General features: G+C 45.3%; 1 protein-coding gene across 15 annotated transcripts in view; it reads left to right on the top strand.

Moving 5' to 3' along the window:
* Positions 1-22,069, top strand: part of LOC116942827 (protein furry homolog-like) — a 296,076-nt gene that overhangs the window by 195,409 nt on the left and 78,598 nt on the right. For 13 of the 15 annotated variants that reach the window (XR_012941831.1, XM_076067514.1, XM_076067513.1 and 10 more), the window contains 12 exons: positions 852-953; positions 7,277-7,321; positions 10,172-10,275; positions 10,998-11,106; positions 11,825-12,086; positions 13,073-13,199; positions 14,375-14,482; positions 17,325-17,625; positions 18,044-18,232; positions 18,926-19,012; positions 20,633-20,892; positions 21,440-21,635. Coding sequence is in view for 14 of the 15 variants with exons in the window: in XM_076067514.1 (XP_075923629.1) it covers positions 852-953; positions 7,277-7,321; positions 10,172-10,275; positions 10,998-11,106; positions 11,825-12,086; positions 13,073-13,199; positions 14,375-14,482; positions 17,325-17,625; positions 18,044-18,232; positions 18,926-19,012; positions 20,633-20,892; positions 21,440-21,635 (1,890 nt within the window). In the remaining variant the exon portion in view is untranslated. The remainder of the gene's footprint in view (positions 1-851; positions 954-7,276; positions 7,322-10,171; positions 10,276-10,997; positions 11,107-11,824; positions 12,087-13,072; positions 13,200-14,374; positions 14,483-17,324; positions 17,626-18,043; positions 18,233-18,925; positions 19,013-20,632; positions 20,893-21,439; positions 21,636-22,069) is intronic. The other 2 variants (XM_076067511.1, XM_076067512.1) reach the window with 2 other exon arrangements.

Here is a 22,069-nt window from a genome sequence, read left to right as displayed (position 1 = left end):
ATCGTGGTCAATGCCTTCGGTTCTACAAAGCATTGCCATTGCTTCTTACCTTTTTGCCAGATTTTGCAAACATTGTGGATTAGACACTCGACTTCACAGTCTGCCTTTAAAGTAGCCCAAACCTCCCCTTCTGTGTGGACCAGAGGTCACTTGCATGTATTTCAGCAGTAGCTCTGTGATATCCACTTCCGCGAACCATTCTCTAACATGCTCTACGAGAGATCCGAATGGATACTGCATCTCATCACTTGATGCTGATAGCACAATCGGGATAAGATTGTGAGAAAATTAATGTAAACAAAAAATGAATGTAAAAGTCCTATCTTATGGCTTGAAAACCACAGTGCTTCTGTTCTGTATTGTTCCCAATAACATTATTACAGTATCCATGATTACAGGAAAAGATATATTCCCGATTTTGTTTCACAAAACGTTTTGAAATAAATAATTTTAGTCTCATTCACTTTCATTGTTTTTGTCAAAATGGTTACATTATACCTGCCTTTTTCATATGAAGAGGCTATTGATGCCATGGTGCGTTGCATTATGTAAAAGGTTTGGTCGTTGCAGTGCATTAAAGTGAGAAATCATATAGTTGAGATTTAGAAATTAACATTTTTTGCTGCATTAGTATTAATGGCTGATGTAATGCGATTTATTAAATCACATTACATCATCGCAAAACTTGTTTTAAATTGGAATTAACCAAACATGCTTATGCAGAATCCTGCTCTGAAATATTTTTGACATTCGGGGAGAATTTATTGGCTAAATAAATATTATGATGATTTTCTTTGTTATTTCATGACGGTTTGAGTTGGAAAATCACCACCTTGGAATGTTGTTCGCAGGCACTCTTCCCGTTGACCACGTGTCTACTCTGCGTCAGTCAGAAGCAGTTTTTTCTTAACAACTGGCACATCTTTCTCAACAACTGTCTATCCCACCTCAAGGTGAGCAGTGCGAAATACGCAACATGGAAAATACATCTCCGCCGAGTTAACTGGACACTTTGGTACATTGCATTGAAGCATGAAAGCATTGAAAATATAGTTAACTGTAGTCGTCATAATGATTACAGCTTGTACTCATTAAAGCGTAATATCTTCACCACCAATGCAAACAAACATAATTTTACAATGACACACAGTGCGTTTGACACTTTTATAACGTTAAATGTGGAAAACAAATACATTGTTTGTCAATACATTCTACAACAAGGGAGGACTGTCTAAATCAAGCCTTGTTTTAGTGGCCACTAACTTTGAGATTCTGAGTTTTTGACTTAAGGCATCAGGCAGTCGTTATGTTATTTTTCTTTGATTTGGCTGTATCCATCCATGAGACTGAAATAAGGCAGTAGACAATGTCTAGTACTATTGCCTCCACATTTTAAGAGCGTCTTGTACAGAGTGCAATCGTTAAGGGAAGCACATTGCATTTGTGGATATCCTGTAGAGCCTAATTCCAGGACCATTCCTTGCCAGTGAATTTCCATCTGGGAAGCAGTTATGAAGATGGAATATAGATTTTCGCTATAATTTCTGCTAGTCACGCAATTGGCAAAAAAAAACAATGACATTCTGAAAATGCAGTTTAGCTTGCACCCATGTGCTAATCTTCTATTCAAAGTAAATGACCTATGATTCAATCATTCTGGCAAGACAACCCTTAACACTTACCTACAAACTCTTTGGTTCTTTCAGTAAAGTCACGTAGGTATAAAATCAAATAAATCACGACGTTTCGGGCGCAACCCAAGCGTCCGTCATCAGGTGGGAAAGCATGGTCTGCTGCTGAGGGAGACTGTTTTATAACCTTACTCAAGAGAGATTAAAAAAAACCCCACGACAAATGGTCTTCCACGATTTTAACAACTTTGTGGTCAGGTGTCTCTGCCATGAGAAATTGCATTTGCTAGTTAATAAGTGGAATTGCAAGGGTGTGTGGCAGTTGTTTTGGAGAATGGGGTATTATACGATACCCACTCTAGATTGTTGTCCTTCCCCCCACACCTCCCATTAGCACGGTTGGCTACGTACTGTGTGAAATAAGTTCACCATACATAGATAGGCTGTGCAACAGGACCTCGAGACTGGTGCTGTCTCCCATAATTGTATATTATGGCTAGAGGGCAGGAGGTTACTGGCCATAAGATGTGACTGATGAGGGGCTGTGCCAGAGGCACATTTATAGCGGTCCGTAATATATTATTTCGCTGCCCTGGTGCATGAGCGCGTGAAGGTTCAAGGGCTTCAATTAAAAAGAGATGCACGTGTCAATCGTTGAGAGTACATTGGAGCCTGAAGCCCGAATCTCAAGGGCTGCCCTTTCTCACTTCTGCATTGGTCTCTTGCACCTCCTTTGCAGAGTTCCCAGCAGTGGGCTGCAGATCAGCACATTGATTTTAAAGCACATGTCTAGAAATTGTACCTCACTTGTTTATTGCTGATGTCAGTGCAGAGAGTATGGTGAGGAGCAGTTGAAGAATGTACTCTTCAACTGGCACAGATTAGTGAGCGGTTTGCTATTGGTCAAACTTCTCAGTGTCTTCTCTGTTGGCGATCCTTAAATAGTAGTTCTAAATTCGACATTCCAGTGGCAGGAGCGGGTCTATCTAGAGGACAACCACTGTTCCTTTCTCATGATACTCTAGGCTGCATAGTCCTTGGGGATGTTATCTTGCCAAGTGCTCTCACTAAAATCCCACCTGGCTGGATTCACTCTATGAGAAATCGAGATATCAGACACTGGCCCCTCTGCAGCCAAATCGTTTATTTCCAGTGGTTTTGGCCATCAGACTTAACAAGCCCACCCTTTAAAATACTCAAGTTATTCACTTGGCCAAAATTACCTCTGGAGATAATGAGGAGGCAGGTTCGACATCAACAGATACATCTTGGGGTTCTATGAGGACAAACATTTAGCGAAGCCAGCCTCACTCTCGTGCTCTCCCCAACTGTGCTGACAATGGGAATTTCTTAATTGCCGATTATTGACCAGCAGCCCCCCACCCCCTTGGCACACCCGGCACTTCATTTGTAAATTGCTTTTACACAAAGTGCTCCAGCATTAGAATACAATTAGGGTGCTGCAGAAACATTTGCCGTTTGGCCATTGCGCTCTGTGGTTTAAAAGTATTTCGCTCGCAATCAGGTCATGATTCCAGTCCCCTGTTCGGGTGAAACTCGGCCCCGCACTCCGCCTTTGTGTCAATGATATGAAGTTGACGGTGGTTGCCCCATCGAGATGCTTGCCTCCTGTCCCAGGATGTGGTAAAACTAAACTAAACAATTTTTTTTTATTTTACCAGGTAAGGCCCACTGAGCTGTATAGCTCCGTTTTAGAAGCGACCTGACCACAACTCATAACTCAAACAAGTGGCTTATCATGTGGACATTTATAGCAGCGAAATGCTCTAAACTAATGTTTCTAAATGTGGAGGGGAAAATCTGAGAACACAGAGAAAAATCCACGCGACCACAGGGAGAACATGCAAACTCCAAATATACAGGCGTCAGGGTTGGCATTGAACCCACGATCTTTTGTATCCCAGGCAAGAGAGTTAACATCTCGCCACCATGGCAAGAGCAACTGCTGGCTCAGGCTTACTGGTGGAGAGTCTCACTTCTTCAGTGTTTACTTGACACTTTGAACTTGATGTAAAAAAAGTGTAATAATAAGTAAGCAGAATTTATATTGACAATAGGGAATGGTGGTGTTAAGCAGGGACAAGCACACAAGGATCCTAGAAACATTGGCAGTGCAAGTGACAAGAATGACATCACGCTCCATTATTCTTGCAACACTTTTCCCTGTACACTTGGCCTATCGCTGGGGTGAGACCTAAGGGTGAGCAATTTACCAACGAAGCATTTGCGTTCATATCACGCGCGGCAGGTGGCACATGGATGAACTAGCGTGATATGTTCCTAGCGTTGCAGTGTCATTAAGGATAGGAGGTGAAAAACATTGGGCATATTTAGACTTCAAAATAGGGCTTCCTCTTATTCTTAGTTTTTTCGGTAAAGTCACGTTGAAGAGAAACAACAAAATAATAAAATATATATTATTTTGTTGTTTCTCTTCAACGTGACTTTACCGAAAAAACTAAGAATATGAATTACTGCAGTCACGAAAGCTTTAAATCAAAATTTAGGGCTTCCTCTGTTTAGAATATCTACCCGTGTGGCACTGTGGTTCGGTCCCGTAGCTCACAAATGGAAGGATGCACGTTTGGGTTCAGCCATTGGTTGATTCGGCATTTTTTTTCTCTCCAGGTGTGGTAACATGAGCTGTAGTGCGAGGGTAATCAACATTGTTTGGTATATGGACATCTGATTTCCATCACTGGCACCTGACTGTTAACATGAGATTAGCACCACTCAGTACTTGCTTTTAAGCGATAGACTACCTTGATAATTGTGTTGTTTTACAATCACGCTTCGTGGTGTAATGGCTAGCACACCGGTCTTGCATTCCAGAGATAATCAGTTTGATCCTTCAACATGGCATTGAAGACAATGGGCAAGTTTCTTAGATACTTCCTCCCACCACCTCTGTCCAACCAGCAGTATAAATGGGTTCACCATAGTGAATCGATCAGCAAGTCGTGCGTGGTGGGGTAAAGTGTGGGTACTCCCACCGTTACCAAAACAATTTGACCAGCCTGGAAGAGTAGGCCAAATATTCTCTAACAGTGACTTCCTAGAGCTCCCTCTACTGGAGGCCCTTCTACCATTGGTTGTTTGAGCAAGTAATTGCAGGGCTGCACCTTTACCTAGTACAATGTTGCTCGTGGTTACTGTCCTCTCGCTCAAACATGGACACTGATGTGTGTAGTCCGTCTTGTGTGAGCATTATACTTTGTTCATAAATGTGACAGTAACCAGTCACTCCATTGGAGAGCGACTTGTGTTTTATCAGATTCTTAACCCAGAACAGCGTGTGCAGAAAACACACTGCACCCGGAGCGAAGTGCACGTTTTCACTAATGTGATTATATTATCAGTGTCACCTTGTTCTTCCCAATGATGGGTTCCTATGCAGTGACTTGGGCAAGTGGACGTGATCCATTTAAGCAGGTTTAATGTGACGTCTCTTTTATGAAGGAGGCCTGGCCGGGGAATAGTAAACATGGCGTGTTCTTTAAATATCAGGTAATAGCCCATTTTAATAGAATATATTTTGAAAGTATTCGCTGGACAGATGATCATAAAATATTAAAACTGTTTCCATAGGATTGCAAAATTGAAACTGCATCAAATGATTGTTTATCCAGTGCATTTTTTCTTTTATAAATGGGCGGCTGTAAGTTTCTACAGTGGGTGAACATAGTGGTTCTTAATCAATCCTAGGATTGCTTTTTTTCTTGCGGGCACTGGGGGAGGGGGTGGCCTTTGCCCTGAGTTTACAAGCACACGTGCCACTTTGACCTTGGCACTGCAATGTAAAGTGACCAGCTTTACACACGTGACGTGCATTCACCATTGTGTCCGCACGTAGCTTGCGCAACCGTAGTTATCTGCCCCTGCTACATTTGCAATGTGTTGTTTACCTCATAGCAATGCATGTTTGTCATTGATTACCTTCGTTGAGGGTTTAATTTTTTTACCTGTAAGCTGTTGATTCTTTGGCAGGGTGGCCCCTGTTTAGTTTTCCTCGACCCGCAATTGTAAGGTTTTTGAGTTGTTGTTCAGGCATCGGTGCAGTTGAAAAATACTTTTGGAGGAATTCAACAGTGGCCACTCCCTGGATAGACTGGTCTCCACACAATAGCAATGTGGAAGTTGTCATACTGAATCAGGCCTGCCAACAGGGATGGTGCCTCTGTGTTATTTATTTGCTTTGGTATTAAGTGCTGTAATTTATTCTGATTAAATGTGTACTAGTTTCTATCAAGGTAATTCCTGTCAGAACAGCCTCTACTAGAACGGTGCTCGAGAGGGGTTATCTGAAGGTTATTTTGGCCTACTCTTCCACACAGGCCACGCATTTTGGAAGCAATGGAAGTACCCTCACTTTAACCCACCACACGCGACCAGCCGATCGATTATTATCAATTAGTGTTGAGGTTGATTTGAATACTGCACTAAGTTACTCTTTGAGCTTTTTTTATATATGTCGTAAATTACCTCGCATAAATATACGCTTTGTGGCAAGCTATTTTTAAATATATTACAATAGAACTACAGCCACATTCCAGCAAATTATATGCAGGTTTGGTGGTTCATTATAAGAATCTTGTGTGTGAGACATCCATCTCTAGGGTTAGTGGTATGTCTGTAAGCAACAGTACAGCAAGTAGGCTGATGATCTATCCGGGTGGAATTTAATTGTTCTAGCATCATTCTCTTGTTTTCCTCGTATCTGATACCAGAAAGTAATTAATCAGACTGATTCGTTTTTAAAAGCAACCCTTTAAACACTGACATCCCATGAAGTCAAAGTAATCAAAAGTAAATGTCCACTCTCAAAACTGTTTAAAATTAAAGATGAATGCATAGCTTGCATCAGCATTTTGACTTTGCATTTGAAGGGAAAAGGGTGGTCAACATACTAACACCATGGGGGTGTGTGGGAATGGAGTTTGGAAATGTCTGCTTTACAGGATGCCTTTTCCAGCAATTGTTAACATTGTTGTCTCAAAGTGTACACTCGCGTATTACGCAATGTTATTTATATCCCGGCTGGGTAAAAATGTGGAGAAGGCTCTCAACTCGCAATCAGAAAATATTGGCAGTTGAAATCCCAGCTTAGGGGCCTGGTCAACCTATAATGTCACTGAGTTTGATAAACTAGGTCAGCAGTGGTTGCCCTTTGGGAAGACTGCCCCTCCGCCATAGGACTGTGGAACTTCCACCACTGGTTGGAGCCACCAACAAAGATGAACGTTTGGGTAGAGAGACACTTTGATATATTTTCTTACTTGATATTATTTATATTTGGCCGTATTTATTTTCTTAAAACGTTTATTTTCAGTTAACTCCTGTAATCTTCAAACTATTTGCTTAATACCATTTCGAAATTGCTTAATGTCAACACTTGCTGAGAAAACGGTTTTCTTTAGGTGTGAAACACATTAACCTGGTTTTGCTTTGCTTCAGTATTTTTGTCCGCTTTTAAAATGTGTGTTTTTTTGCTTTTGCATTAAAGAAATACCGTGTTTGCCATTTTTTGTTTTGGTTGTGCTTAATACGCATGCTTTATGTTTGTTTTCCTTTATGCCTCCCACGTTTGTTATTTTACTTTTGGCTATGCCTCGCTTAAAATATAGATGCCATCCACCAGCACGCTCAGAAAGCCAATCGATTCACTGCAGGTAAGTTTGAAAATAAAACCATCGACTGCTTTTTTTCTTGATTAAATATGCCTTGTTTGTTTTCTAACAATGCGCAAGCTCTTCACACGACATCACGTGTGCCGCTTTTCTTGTTTGTTAGCAGGGCCGACTGCGAATAGAATGCTACACCGATACAATTTTATTGTCGTCCATCTAATTTTATATAAATAACAGTCGTTTAATTTTTGCAAACTCAACATTTTGAAAAGAGTGCATTCAACCTAATCAAAGGCAATATTTGGTGAACATTTGCTTTGAGGAGTTATTTAAAGAACAATGTAAATTACTACGGACATACCTATATCAGTAATAAAGTAACATTATTGTCAATAATCCTGTCAGGGCCAATGTATTACAGGAGCACGTGTGTAAGCAGGCAAACTCGGATCTGGTTTCTACTTGCCAAATTTGATCAGCAACAACCGTACCTGGTGAACAAATGCGAGATGGGTGGGCAAATCCTGTAGGCTGGACCCATCCACATATGATCTGTGATCTGTCTTTGCAAAAGAGAAAAAAAAACAGATATTGTACCCATGTAAATGTGAAATTTCGTGTTTGGTCACTCAGCATATGAGCCATCTGAGCCAACATTTAATGGGAGAATTTGTATAAACTTGAAAACTTTTCACTCGTCTTCGAGTCTTATTGGCAGAGGCGTGATTTATGCTAATTCAGTATGCTAATTCATTATGCTAATTCATTATGCTAATTCATTATGCTAATTTAGTATGCTAATTAATTATTGTTGTTCTCGCGGGCAACACACATTGCATGGGATTTTTACATTTTTGACGTTTTGCACTGAATGGGGACCCACGGAGCATTTGGATGAATGGCTCTAGCCAATAACGAGGGCTGTCCTGCAGCATTTGTTCTTGAGGCTTCCTTAAGTCTAGACGTCTGCTTATGCTGCTGTAAAACAATGGCCCAGAATGCCTTGGGGCTGAGGGATTAATGTGTTATTTTCACAAGCAGACGGATGGCTTTTTGGTTGTTATTTTTCCATCAACCATTTCGCAGTGATACATAAGGAATATTGCCATTTAAACTTTGTTTATGCACAAAAAAACACATGGTGAATGCAAGTTTACATTTGTGTTTCTTCAGCTATAATACGAAGTTTGTCAGATTAAAATGTATACAAGACCTCATTATTTTTAGGCTAGAACATGTTAAACATCTACAATATTGACATTGCAATAACCAGTACTAGCTTTTGCCCCATGTAGAATACATTCTGGGAGTGAGCGTACATTTTATATCACTATATTTCACTTTTCACTGATCCTGACAATACTAAATTCCTTTTATTGTGATCTCAAATCACAATTATCATTTGCATGTATAACATGCCTCACATGATATTTAATCCCAAATCATTCCGATGTCCAGAGAGAGTAGCTTTCAGCCTCGGGAAACCCGCAGTGGCAGCCGTCCCTGTGTGGCACGAGGTGTGCACAGCACCGTCACATCATCGTTGGTGTTCATCACGAATCAGACGGCACTTCTTATGTCACGGTTATTCCACCCGCAGTATTAAGCAGGATGGCCAAACCCCTGCAAGAGGCAGCAAGGGCACTACCGCTCAACCATGTCACTGCCCCAGATGATTTAACGCTACCTGTTTCATGGTCGCAAAATTCTGACCGCATAGCGGTAGTGTTTATAACGGTCCAACTGCTGTGATTACACTATCTACTTGATCACATTTCCCATTGTGTTTAACTAAGCATTGTATTTGTATTCACCACAAAGCGGTCCATAAATAGCGTCGTGTTCTTGAAGACAGATAGAATACATTGATGTGCCTCTGTTTAATGGGGACACACAGCATTGGGATACGCACATTGACTCGCACTCGCATCTGAACACAGAGTTTTCTTACCAGAGTAAAGTAAAGTCAGTGCAATGCTGAGGACCACGGAGACAGGAGAATAGACTGTGAAATGCACTACCAGGTGCAGCTCATTAGAGGTTAGGGTTAAAGCCTAATAATGCCTGTACTGGAATACAATCAAGCTTTTTTTAGTGCCATTTAACAACATTTATCCAATGCATTTACAATCTAAAAGGAAGTACAGCATTCAAATACAAATACAGTCCAACCATGCTCAGCCGGTCTCCATGGTTGTCCTTGTGTTAAGCAAATGCTACAGAAACCCCATTTGTCTTCAGGCGTGTTGTTTAATGGACTTAAATGGTGCATTAAAATTAGATCGAAACACGTTTTAAAGATATTTATTTATAACCAACAAACTCCACTTTTCTCTCAAGTATTGTTTTTCATTCGAGAAAATTGACAATTGGACCATGCGCAGCCCATCGTGAGACTGTTAATACAATAATATACAGCTTTTTCTCAATCTACTGCTTGATAAATGCCTCTCTACACCGTGTTAGTCCATGGGGAATTGTTTGACCATACTTTACCATGTTTATCAGTGCAGGTTGATGAATGAGGAGCATTCCAGGCCCTGTTCGTATATCACTGGCCATTGATTTTAGCTGTGGCCCAGAATTGATTCCAGATCGCCAAGTTCATAGCGCAATGTGCCAACCACTGCTCCACCACTCAATCCACGGGGCTATTAGCTAGCTGCAATTGCAGATGCAGGCTACACTTCGATAATTTATCTTGCTTAGCAAAATTTATGAAATCCCGAAAGCAAAATGTGCCTGACATGAACCAAAAAAACCCCCAAATTGCAATGAATTTAAAATATAATGCAGGCGGCACGTTGCCCTGATGTTGTGTGGCCCCTAACTGCGCATGGTTACCGGAGGTGTAAACCGAGCGTGGGTGCTGCTTTGCTGTGGCTGCATTAGAACCGGGATCCGAAGATGTCGCGAGTGGCCCTGGAGTCACTGTACCGCCTGCTCTGGGTGTACATGGTGCGCATCAAGGGCGAGAGCAACACCACCACGCAGAGGTGGGCACAACAAAGCAAAGATCCATCCCAACTTGTAGCCGTACGTAGGCTGTTGGGAAAAGCGCCCTTAGCGAGCGCCTATGAAGGCCAACACGGCACACGAGAGGGTGGTGTGGTCAGCACCACGCCCGGCCGCCTTTGTCTCCCCAGTGGTGATGTTTACCTGCCGTACCAGGTACTCTTTGAAGGCGGAGTCAAACCTAGGGTAGGCCCTGGATCTGTGTGCAAAACATGCGTTCACAGACACACGTGACTAGCATTGGAACAGCACCATCTACGGAAACATCTGCTGTATTGCATTGGTATAAGGACAATGACCGCCCTGGTTTCATTATGATTGTGATTTGTTTTATACTATATTTCATTAACTTAATTGCATTTATTTAGTTATCTAGCCAGATAACTAACAGTTGAATCTCGTTCGGAGTCGGCTCAGCTCACAGCTCACAGTTCCGAAAAATAGTCAGTGCTCCTGTGCAGTAAAATTAAACAGCGGCTGTTCTCATGCGATACTGGTGGCCGTTTTTTTTTGTTTAAATGTAGAATCACCACCACCACCACCACTGACTTAGGGGGCTAACAAATGCCATGGAGCACCAATCCAAATCTCATTCGAGCGGGCAGACACTTCGGCCAACATTTTGACCACGGTCGGCGAGAGTGCACGAACGCGAGAGTCGCAGATGACGGAAGAGCTCTCGTCTCTCTCTCTTCCCGTACAGCCGGCTGCAAAGCATCGTGTCGGCGCTCTTCCCCAAGGGCTCGCGGAGCGTCGTTCCCAGGGACACCCCTCTCAACATCTTCGTCAAGATCATCCAGTTCATTGCGCAGGTGAGCTGCCGAGTCTGCGGCGTTGCTACACAGTACGGTCATTTGGGCCCCAAATCGATTTTCGATACACGAGGATGAGGCTAAAATACATCATTGCATCCGCTTAAAGGATGATAGCTTCATGGAAATTGTTGAATAATCCATTAAATTGTTGAATTTCTTGTGGGTGGAAGAGTGCTTGACGGGCAGTTTGAAGTTTGCAAATTCGGTCCGTGGTAAAATTAGTCCATAATCCTTCTGGGTTTGTTAAAATTAGATACCACCGTGTGGGTAGTGAATGGTTTTAGTCCTGTGGATGGACTGGCCTACACCATGGCAATATGAAATATGTTTCACTCGTTTAGGGCCTACAATTAATATGTGCGTCAATCTCTTGATTATATTTCATAAACTATAGATTTTTTTTTATCAGGGCCTCGTGGTGTATAGTGCAGTCCCCAACTGTTATTCACTCCATCTCTTTGGCGCCTCTGTGTGCGATGAAGTAGGGCCATTTGCCGAAAACGTCCCCCGTTTATATTTGTTTCCCCTTAATAACAATAGAATTGCAAATTGTGCCAAGGGAAATTGCTGTTGTCGAATGTGTGACGTTTTCATTATGATTGGCTTTGCTCGAAGCATCTGGACACTTTGAATGCGTTGAATACTACCGGCGTATTTGTGAGCCTCTGAACAAAGCAAATGTTCCCTTCCGCCTCTGATCCAATTCCCTCGACAGGAACGGCTGGATTACGCAATGCGCGAGATTATATTCGACCTCCTCAGCGTCGCCATCAAGATGCCCAAGACGCTCGCCATCAACCCGGAGCGCATGAACATTGGCCTGCGGGCCTTCCTGGTCATTGCCGACAGCCTCCAGAAGAAGGAGTGCGAGCCGCCCATGCCGACCACCAGCGTGGTGCTGCCATCGGGCAGCACTCTGCGCGTCAAGAAAACCTTCCTCAACAAGACGCTCACGGAAGAGGAGGCCAAAGTGATCGGTGGGTAGGCGATGGCGATCCTCTCCTATCGGCGGTCTCATTGGGCTGGCGCTGACGTTGCCGCACTTGTCGTCATTGCTGTCGATGTGTTCACGTTGTCGTCGTCGTCATCGTAGTCATCGTCGGCCACGGTCCTTCCTCTGCTTGACGGCCTCCCCAAAGTCGTCGCCATCTTCGATCGATGCGACAAACCACCCAGCACTTGCGCACGAGCCGATTTCATGATTCCATCTCTCCGTTGTATGTCCTCCCGGACTCGTTCCCATTATTTTGGTTGCCACTTATCATGCGTCTTGATCCATCGGCAATCATCCCTTCTCACTACGTGTCCTGCCCAAGAGCACTTACTTTTCTTAACAGTTTGAGTTCTGTCTTTAACTTGCGGGCTGTGTTCTCTTAATGACATGTTCCTCTTTCTATCTCTCAGTGTAATTCCAGGCATGCATCTCTCCATGCTTCCTCGCACACTTTTCATCAATCCGCACTGAAACATCGTTGATATCATGTATTAATAATAATTTAATTCAAGCTAATTCCATCTCGCAATTGCATACAGTAATTGCATCCAAAATTGCATTCAAGGCTAAATCCTATTTATTACAATTAGGATTAATAACCACCGTCCTTATTTGGCCAAGTGTCGTTGTGGTTAGAGCTCTCAACTGGTGATCGGGAAGTGAGATTTCACACCCGGTAGAGACGAGTGTCATTCCACGATCGATTTGAGCGGAAATTACTTATTTTTTTGTTGTCATCGTCAAAAAACTAAATTGTTGACCTCATATATTTCTTCAATCACTTTGTTTATACCACTCAGTTACTCGACTTATCTGACGTCATTGCTGTGGCATTTTCGTGGGGCCGGTGTTGGATTTGAATTCACAGTTCCCCGAGTCCCGTACTCGCGCCCTCATCCCATCACCGCTAGGCCGTGTCCCTTTGCCGTTGTCGACGTTATTCCTTGTCGTCTGCCACTACCCTTCCAGGCATGTCGCAGTTCTACCCGCAAGTGCGCAAGATCCTTGATCTCATGCTACGGCAGCTCGACAAGGAGGTGGGACGAAGCATGACCCTGGGCGGCGGGCAGAACGTCGCCAAGGAGACTGAGATCACGTGAGCCCCCCCCAACTTCCTTATGCTCCGCCACTGAGAGAATCAGAATATATATGTTTTAGAAAATGTATCTATACTGGAGGAATGCGATGAACTGTGAAGCTCTTTTTCGGAGATGTTCAGTAGTGATCGGTGGGTATGCATTGGAGGTCTCTCATATCAGCAGTCTCTATGGCTGGCACTGACGTTGCCATGATTGTCGTCATTCCGTGTCTAAATTGGAAGGTGCTTTCGATTCACAGGATAGCTGTTATCATCGTCGTCATCATCATCACCACCAGCCATGGTCCTTCCACTGCTAGGATATCTGCTTTCCATACACTACTAGGAGGGACATCTTTGCCGCTCGGATTGTTGTGAGGGTGACCTTTTTTTTAAAGATAAACGCTGATCGCCATCGAATTGAGGTTTTTATAAGTAATGTAATGCCACCCAAATCTCAAATTTCGTTTCGTTTTAGTGTAAATATGTGATTGTTTTTATTATTTCAAAATTATTTAGGAGGATTATGACAACACGTTCACAGCAGCATGGTAACTCACCCAGCATGGTTAACTCGCCCTTGAATGAGTAGCTGGTGTGACGTTAAACATCAGCAGTGGGGAGACAAAGGTGTCCAGGCATGGTGTTAGCCACACAACCTCCTCATGCACTGTGCTGGCCTTCATAGATATTTGCTGACAGCACTTGTCCTGACGGTCCACAAGCATAATGCCGGGCGGTGTTGGTGCCGCATGCTTGTAATCCAACACTGGAGGCGGGGGTTGGTGTATCACAAAAATGTTGAAAAAACTCCTTTCCTGTGGGCCATTGAGGTCCCATACCCTAGCTTGCAGGTTAAGTAAATGTGGAGTTTTCCTGTTTTGTCTGTATGGAATCGAGTGTTGCATCCTCACTCACATGCGTGGATTTTCTCCAGGTGCTCCGGTTTTCACCCACATGTAAATACTCATTAATCGGCTGATGACACCTTTATATAGAGGACTGCAGCTTCGAGGGGAATGTGGCAACGGCTCATTGCCTGGCTGCTGCCTTCCACTTGTCTGTGGTTCCTCCCGAGTCATTATCTCTCATCGAGTGAACGAATACTTTGTGCCATGCTACAAGTTGAACTTTATTATTATTATTGCTACAATGTAGGACATTTGTCTTTGTGTTTTTGTCTGCTTATGCAGGGGCGAGAGGAAACCTAAGATCGACCTCTTCCGTACGTGCGTGGCAGCCATACCCCGGCTACTGCCAGATGGGATGAGTCACTCGGAGCTGCTGGAGATGCTGGCGAGGTACCTCCTCAAGCTAAAGCCATAACCCTACATTTTCTCTAACTCTCGTTGTTATTTGCATGTATTCATTGGCCCGTGTGAAGTAATATCCAGCCAGGCGGCACTCTGTTTCGAGCACTTGACTCATAGCTTGCTCTCAATTTAGCTCTTCATCCCTCAGTGAGTTCCACTTTGGAGGAAGTTGTCAGTGGTAGTCTTACAAAATACGTTTTTCTTTCTTCTCCCAAATTGTGTTCCAGTTGCTATTAGTGTCGTGCTGGCTTGAATCAGACACGCACATTTCCATTTGGATCTCTTGCAGCCAGAATTGCACCACCTTCTGGCAGTGAATGTCACTGCAATTAGGCTTGTGGGGAAGCGGTAGTGTAGCGGTTAGCGCTCTGCGCTACAAACCTGGCAGCCTGAGTTCGATTCCCGCTCACGGCCTACATCAGTGATGATTATCTGAACCGGTCCTGGACCTCCCCCAGGTCGATTCAACCTCAAATGAGTACCTGGTGCGATGCGTAAAAACATCGCCACTCGGGAGACAAAGGCGGTCGGGCGTGGTGCTGGTCACCCACCCACTCGTGTGCTGTTCTGGTTTTCATAGGTGCTCGCTAAACAGCACTTGCCCCAACAGTATGTTAAGGCTATATGGGGGGTCTTTGTCTTTGTTAGCCACAGTTGGACCATTTAAAACTCTTCAGTGTGCTATTGTGGTCATCCAGAACAGACCATACGAGATATAACGACGTAATGCCCAATGCGCAAATACAAAGGAGACATTACAGCGATACACAAGTCTGCTCCTGACGCGGTTATCTGGCTTGATCACCACCTGAATGTGAAATTGTAAGTTGTTACTCTGCATCTACATCGGCCGTATGAAAGAAGAAGAAGAAGCAACCACAGTAGGGGCACAGCTTCTGTATTTCCTTCTCAAGGTTTTCCTCACGTGTCAACATAATAAAAACAAATGTAAATGTTAGAGCTTGAATTTTACCCGAATGAAGTGGAAAAGCTTTTCATTTTTATCGTACTTCTCTTACGGTCATCTGTGACCGTAAAACTTGCTTCTCTTAAGAAACTATGAAACTAAACAATCGAAACGTCGTGAGAATTTTATTGTTTTATTATTATTTTATTATTTCCCTTCTGCGTGACTTTACCGAAAGAACCAATAATATGAATCCCTGCAGTCACGAAAGCTTTAAATCGAAAACTAAACTGTTTATTATTTTACCAGGTAAGCCCCACTGAGCTATATAGCTCTTTTTCAGTAGCGACCTGGCCACAAATGATAGCTCAACGAAGTGGCTTTTCACGTTAAAATTTAAAGGAACCAAATACTCCTAATGCACATTTTTGAATGTGGAGGGAAAAAAAACGGAGAACCCAGAGAAAAATCCACGCGACCACGGGGAGAGAGACACACAGACTCGAAATATACAACAGGTGTCAGGGCCATGATCGAACCCACAACCTCCTGTATACCAGGCGAGGAAGTTAACATCTCGCCACCGTGGCACCCCGTTTAATTTATCAGTGGCTCCCCTGTAGTTGACCAGAGCTGCATGTATGTATGTTGAACTTTTTTGCGCACCGTACGTAGCCAACCGTGCCAATCGGAGGTGTGGGGGACCGGAGGATCTCAGCACTGCCAGTTTACTTACTTTAACACTGGGGATCAGTCTCCTGCGCCACTCGGCCACCTCCCCTTTTGCTATCGCCGGCAATGGGGAGTTGCCGTGGTGTCCACGGTTAACTCGTTAGAGGTAGCCAGTGTCGATATCCCATCGTGGCAATTGAATCGGTGGATTTTTTTTATTCTTTTTCTTTTCCAATCCCTCCACCTCGGGCCATCCAGCAGTGTAATCCCGGAAGCACCGCGGGGTAGGCGGTCGTCAATTCGTTGGGGTGGGGTAAAGTGTGTGTGCTCCCATTGCTTCCAAGACGTCGAGGTGTTAACAACGTGCCTTCCCTGCAACGTGCTGTGCTGTGAACGTTATCCTTGAAAAAATTATGACTGATTAACTGGAGTTTTTTAAATAATGTAACATAAAATGCTGGGTTTTACTATGCGATGAGCACTCTTTGATGATATTAGGGTGGAAGAGCATACCAATATATTGTCTGGAGGAGCAACTAGACCTCCTGCTAGTGCAGGCCCTTCCACCAGCAGTGAGGTGAGTAAGCAATTGCAGGTCTTTACGTTTATTTACCCTAGTCTTTTCGTATGGATATGAATTTAGTAGCAACTTTCAGTCGATAAATCCGGGTGCTGGTTTCCTGGCACAACAAGTGAATCCCACCTGGGCCCTCACAATGCTCACAGTAGAAATGAGTTTACACACCCATAGACTCGCACAGAGACCCATAGACTGGCACAGATACCCATAGACTCGCACAGAGATTCATACTCGCACAGAGACGCATAGACTCATAGTGAACATTTCACGATGCTTTCCTCTCTTTGTCGTGATGCGGTCACACTTGGGCAATTCATTTATTTTTCAGTTTAACACGTAGGCTTTCGCGACCAATATCATCCATAATAGAGATTTTTTTTTGGGGTTAGCTCATGTGAAATTTATTTTCTATTGCCAGTTTGGATATACTTGAAGGTAGCCAACTACTTGCAGTGAGCTTCTTGATGTCTGGGTGGTGCTGGTGGGAGTAGTGGGAACCTCAAAGGGATTTGCCCTTTGACATCACAGTGTACATTGGGGTCTGCCATCTCCGACCTCGTGCTGAAGCAGCCTCTGGCTATAGACAGCGTCGGTCGCCCCTCCCCCCGCACATTGCGCTCAGCAATCTCTCCCCCCCCCCTTCAACCACCCGCACTTCCCTCCCTTCCCAGGCTAACAACGCACGCAGACGAGGAGCTGCGCAGCTTGGCGTGCGCGTCGCTGCAGAGCCTCATGCTGGACTTCCCGGTGTGGCGCGAGGACGCACTCATCACCTTCCTGGCATTCGTGTCGCGCGACGTGGGCGAGCACCACGCGGCAGCGCTCGACAACGCCCTGCGCATGCTGCTGCAGCTGCTCACGCAGTGGCGCCTCGCTGTGCAGGCGACCGCGGCAACGACGGCGCCAACCGCAGCCGCGAACATGACCACGGCCGCCGTGGCCGCCAAGGTGCAGGATGAGCGGCAGGGCAGGGTGAGCGGCAGGGCAGCCGAGTGATTTGGTGGCCGCGTTGGAGAGGTGTTAACTGCCTCGCCCCGGCATGCAGGGGGTCGTGGGTTTGATCTGAATCTTGACCGTAGTATTGTGGTTTGAACTTTGCCCAACCGGGCAAATTATTTGTTTGTTACTTTATTTCTCCGGATTATAAGAATGCTCGGGAAAGTGAGATGCACCTAAACTTTTGTCCAGGTCAGTAAAGTTATACACCTACTCAATCAATGGGAAAAAGTGTGCCTGATCATCTGAAGAATACGGATTATTACCGTGGCAGAATGCTCCAACTCGCATATGGATAGTTGCGAGTTCATGTCACTGTTGGCGACCCAGGTACTTTAGATTCTTCGTCACGAATGCGCAACGGCGGGGGGGGTGCCTGTTGTGCCGCTGACAGGCGGAGTGTGCTGCTGCATTGGCAGTGGCGGCGGCTAGCGAGCGGCCGCTGCACCACTCGCCCGTGCTGCACGCCGTGGAGGGCCTGGCGCTCGTCATGCTGTGCAACACAACCGTGGGCACGCGGCGCCTCGCCGTGCTGCTGCTGCGCGAGACGCGTGCCCTCGCGACCACCCTGGGCCACTGCAAGGTGCGCACATGCGTCGCTGCCCTCGAAGCTGCTGCGTGCATGCCTGCTGCGTGCATGCCTGCTGCGTGCGTGACTGTGAGCGTTGCTTTGAGCGTTGTTCAGCGAGCGTTGCTTTGAGCGTTGTTCAGCGAGTGTTACCTTGAGCGTTGCTGAGAAAGTTGCTGCAAGCGTTGCTGTGCACAAACGTTCATTGGTGTATGGTGTGCTCAAATGATATGTATGTATGTGTGTTTGGGAATGTGTGTAGGAATATGTGTGCATGCGTGGATGTCTGTAGGTGTGCGGGGTGGGGGGGAGTGAGAGCGCAGCGGTTAGCGCGCTGCACTTCGAACCCGGCGATTCCCGCTCAAGGCCAACATCAGTGGCGATTATCTGAACCGGCCCTGGGCCTCTCCTAGGTCTACTCAATCTTAAATGAGTACCTGCTGTTGTATAAACATCGCCAATGGGGAGCCAGCCACCCACCCCCTCGGTGTAATGTGCCAGCCTTCATGAACAAGTGCAATGAACGAGTGTAATTATAATAAAAAAATATATATAATCGTGAAGGGTTTTTTTCCCCATGTACACAGGACTCTGGGGGGCTTCAGTAATAAATAGCATCCATCCGTGCTGTATGTATGTACGTTCAACTTATTTTTCATTGTACGTAGCCAACCATGCTAATCGGAGGTGCTGTCATCTGCTCTTCAGGTGGACGAGGAGCTCGTGATCGACATCCTGGAAAAACTGAGTCCCTCTGTCCTGGAGAGCTTCATCCACTTGACCAATGCTGAGCAGGTCGGTTAATGTCCACCCACACCACCCGTGATACCTACGAGAAACATTCATGGGCATTTCGATTCGCGAAATGGAAAGGCCTTTTCTAGCCTAAATGAGTGCATTTTCTTAACTTTTAAGTTGGTGTTTTTAGGCCTTTAAAATTAAATACTGAAATTGAGGACGTCGTGACTATTAATGACGGGTACCTTTGTCAACAATGCAACGAGATTGGCGGAATACAGAGACAAATGGAAACATATGCTGTGTGTGGTGCCAACCATGAGGAAAGAGGATGGCACTAGACTAGACGATATTATTGAAGATGCTGCATTGTGTTTGATATACGTATATAAAATGTGTGATGTTTACGTCCGTTATGTGTATTGCGTCATGTACATATGTAATGTGTTATGTATCAACAAATTAGTGTCCACTCCGAAATAGTCCATTCCTCGCACAAAGACAGTAACTGCATCGCATGCTTTTAGATTGGATTCTGTGGCCGTCTGGAACGCTCTTCCTTTCGATATTAGAAAGCCACTGTAGGCAATTTCAAATCTAGGTTGAAAATGAATTTCTTTTTTACTGAATTTTTGTGTTTAGCTTGTTGTTCTTCCCCCACACCTCCCATAAGGAAGAATTGGCATCGTAGGGTCCGAAAGAAGTTGAACATACATACACAGTCCCTCTGCTCCACGGACTTTGTCCTCTTCCTTGCTCCCATGATCTACTGCTCTACCACTGGCGGCCACTTTCGTATCCACTCCTGCCCTCCCCTCTGGAACTCCCTAGCCAGGAAACTTCATCTGTGACCCCTTCTCTCTCTCTCTCTCTACTTTCCAGTCTCTTGAAAAAACCTTCCTCTTCAAACTGTGTTTAGATTATTTAGAGTATTTGGCTGTTATAAATATCCATGTAATAAGCCACTTCGTTGAGCTATCGTTTGTGGCCAGGTCTCTTCTGAGAAAGAAGCTAATATCTCTGTGAGCTTTACCTGGTAAAGTAAATATATAGTTGTTTTTGCGACTTATTTACCTTTCCTATACTTTGCACTTCTATCTTGTTTTGGTATTGTTTGTTGTTGTAACTTTCTGTACATCTGTGGAACAAAGAGCGTTATAGCTCATCGGATTCTTCCAGTATAAATAAAGATTCTGATTCTGCCTCCGGATCTCCTGCAATCACTTCCTTTCTCTCCTTCCCTTCGCTCAGTCCCTTTCTTTCCCTCGCAAATGTTCACGTGCATTTCTGCGCACTGGGTCGTTTGTTATGTTATCGGCGTAACTTGTTAAGATCAAAGCTCGCGTTATTCCCCCCACTGCCTCTACTCCCTTACTTAAGTTCTTCCTCCCTCACTTTCCCTTCCCCACATTAAAATAAAGAGAAACGGCTCGCGGTCCCCACTCGGTGGACCAGCGAGCCCAATCTCCTTCCTCCTCTAAAGCCAGGAGCACAGTTCGGGACCTACAGTATCTCCACAGAGTTTCTGTACCCCCTCCCTGCATCGCGGTTTGTGGTCTGTACCGGACTCCTATTGAAATATAATTAAAACAGTTGAATAAAATCTCGCGTTATAATTACGACCAACGCTGCTGCCCCTCCCCCCCCCCCGCACGCGTTTCGTGTTCCCTGGGCCAGACCACGCTGCTGCAGCTGCCTCCGGCTGTGGACCTGCAGTGGCTGAGCGAGGGCACAGGCGTGCCCGAGTGCAGCATGCTCGACACGCGCAGCGCCTCGCACGTGTGGCTCTTCGCTCAGGCGCGTGACCCCTGGCTGCTGGCTCTCGCCTCCCTCCTCGGGCACGAGCACTTCCAGCGGAGCTGCCCGCTGGCGCAGGCGTGGGCCTGGTCGTATGGCATGGTGCGCCTCACGGCGCTCACGCCACTCGTCGACCCGGGGTGAGGCCCGTCGTCGCATCGCGGTGAAAACGATGGCGTCCATGGTGATAGGCTATTGGCTTAGGCTGAGTACATCATTGGAACTCGGACTAAAATCTTGACTCCCAAGAGCTTGTCCAGATGATGCTTGACGTAGTTTCAAGCGAAACGTGACGTTATCTACTTGCGAAATTCACTTACGAGAATTTATCTTCAGTCTGCCGGTAAGCTTAAACAATGTTTGGCGCGTTAAACACTTGTAAACGTGAGGATTTAATTTATTTGCCGATGTCTTATTAACACAAATTGGCCAGATCATGATGGTGGCCTAACCTAAAAATCAATTGTCGATCTTATTGGCTCGGAAAACCTAAATTATCCTCGGCTCTGTAGAGAGCACTCTAGTGGAGGTCCTTCCAGCAGTGAAACAAGTCATTTCACCCCAATATTCATCAGGCAGCATCATCTCACACGACATTCAGACACTGCCGCCACCACGGCGCGACATTATCATGAAAGTTACACTCCTGTTCCCGTCTCTCTCTGCTGACCGCGTGTTCCGGCACAGGAACCCCGCGAACGCCAAGCGGATCAGCGCCGTCCCTACCACCGACTCCCCCGTGGGGCTCTGGCGGAACTACCTGGTCCTGTGCTGCAGCCTGAGTCCCGCGGGCGTCTCGGCCGGAGGCGGCCACCAGCTCCGCGGCAGCTCCCCCGAGACTCTGGCCTCCACTCCGGAGAGCTCCTACAGTTTTGACGGCAAGGTGTGTGTGGCGAGTGGTTAACCGCCTCGCCTGGTGTGCAAGAGGTCGCCGGTTCGATCCCGACCCCTGACGCCTGCTGCATAATTGGAGTTTGCGTGGCTTTTTTCGTGGTCGAGTAGATTTTTCTCAGGGTCCTTCCTCTTGGTTTTTCTCTCCATATTTAGAATTAACGTGCGTTTAGAGTATTTGGCTGCAATAGATTTTCACGTGATAAGCCACTTGGTTGAACTGTCATTTGCAGCCAGATCGCTTCTGAAAAAGAGCTACGCAGCTCAATGGTCCTCGCCTGGTAAAAGAACAATAGTTTCGTTTTAGTTTATGTCTGTTATGTACCAATGGACAGCCCCAAGCGAGCTGTCAAAATGTAAAATTCCCATAGTGGGAGCCAGTTTCTCAATATGATGACCCCGACCAGGATTTTAACTTCGAATTAA

This window comes from Petromyzon marinus, chromosome 16 (assembly GCF_048934315.1).
Source record: "Petromyzon marinus isolate PM22_M1 ecotype Great Lakes invasive population chromosome 16, UKy_Petmar_22M1.pri1.0, whole genome shotgun sequence".
Lineage (NCBI taxonomy): Eukaryota > Metazoa > Chordata > Hyperoartia > Petromyzontiformes > Petromyzontidae > Petromyzon > Petromyzon marinus.
This window is presented reverse-complemented; position numbering and strand designations above follow the sequence as displayed.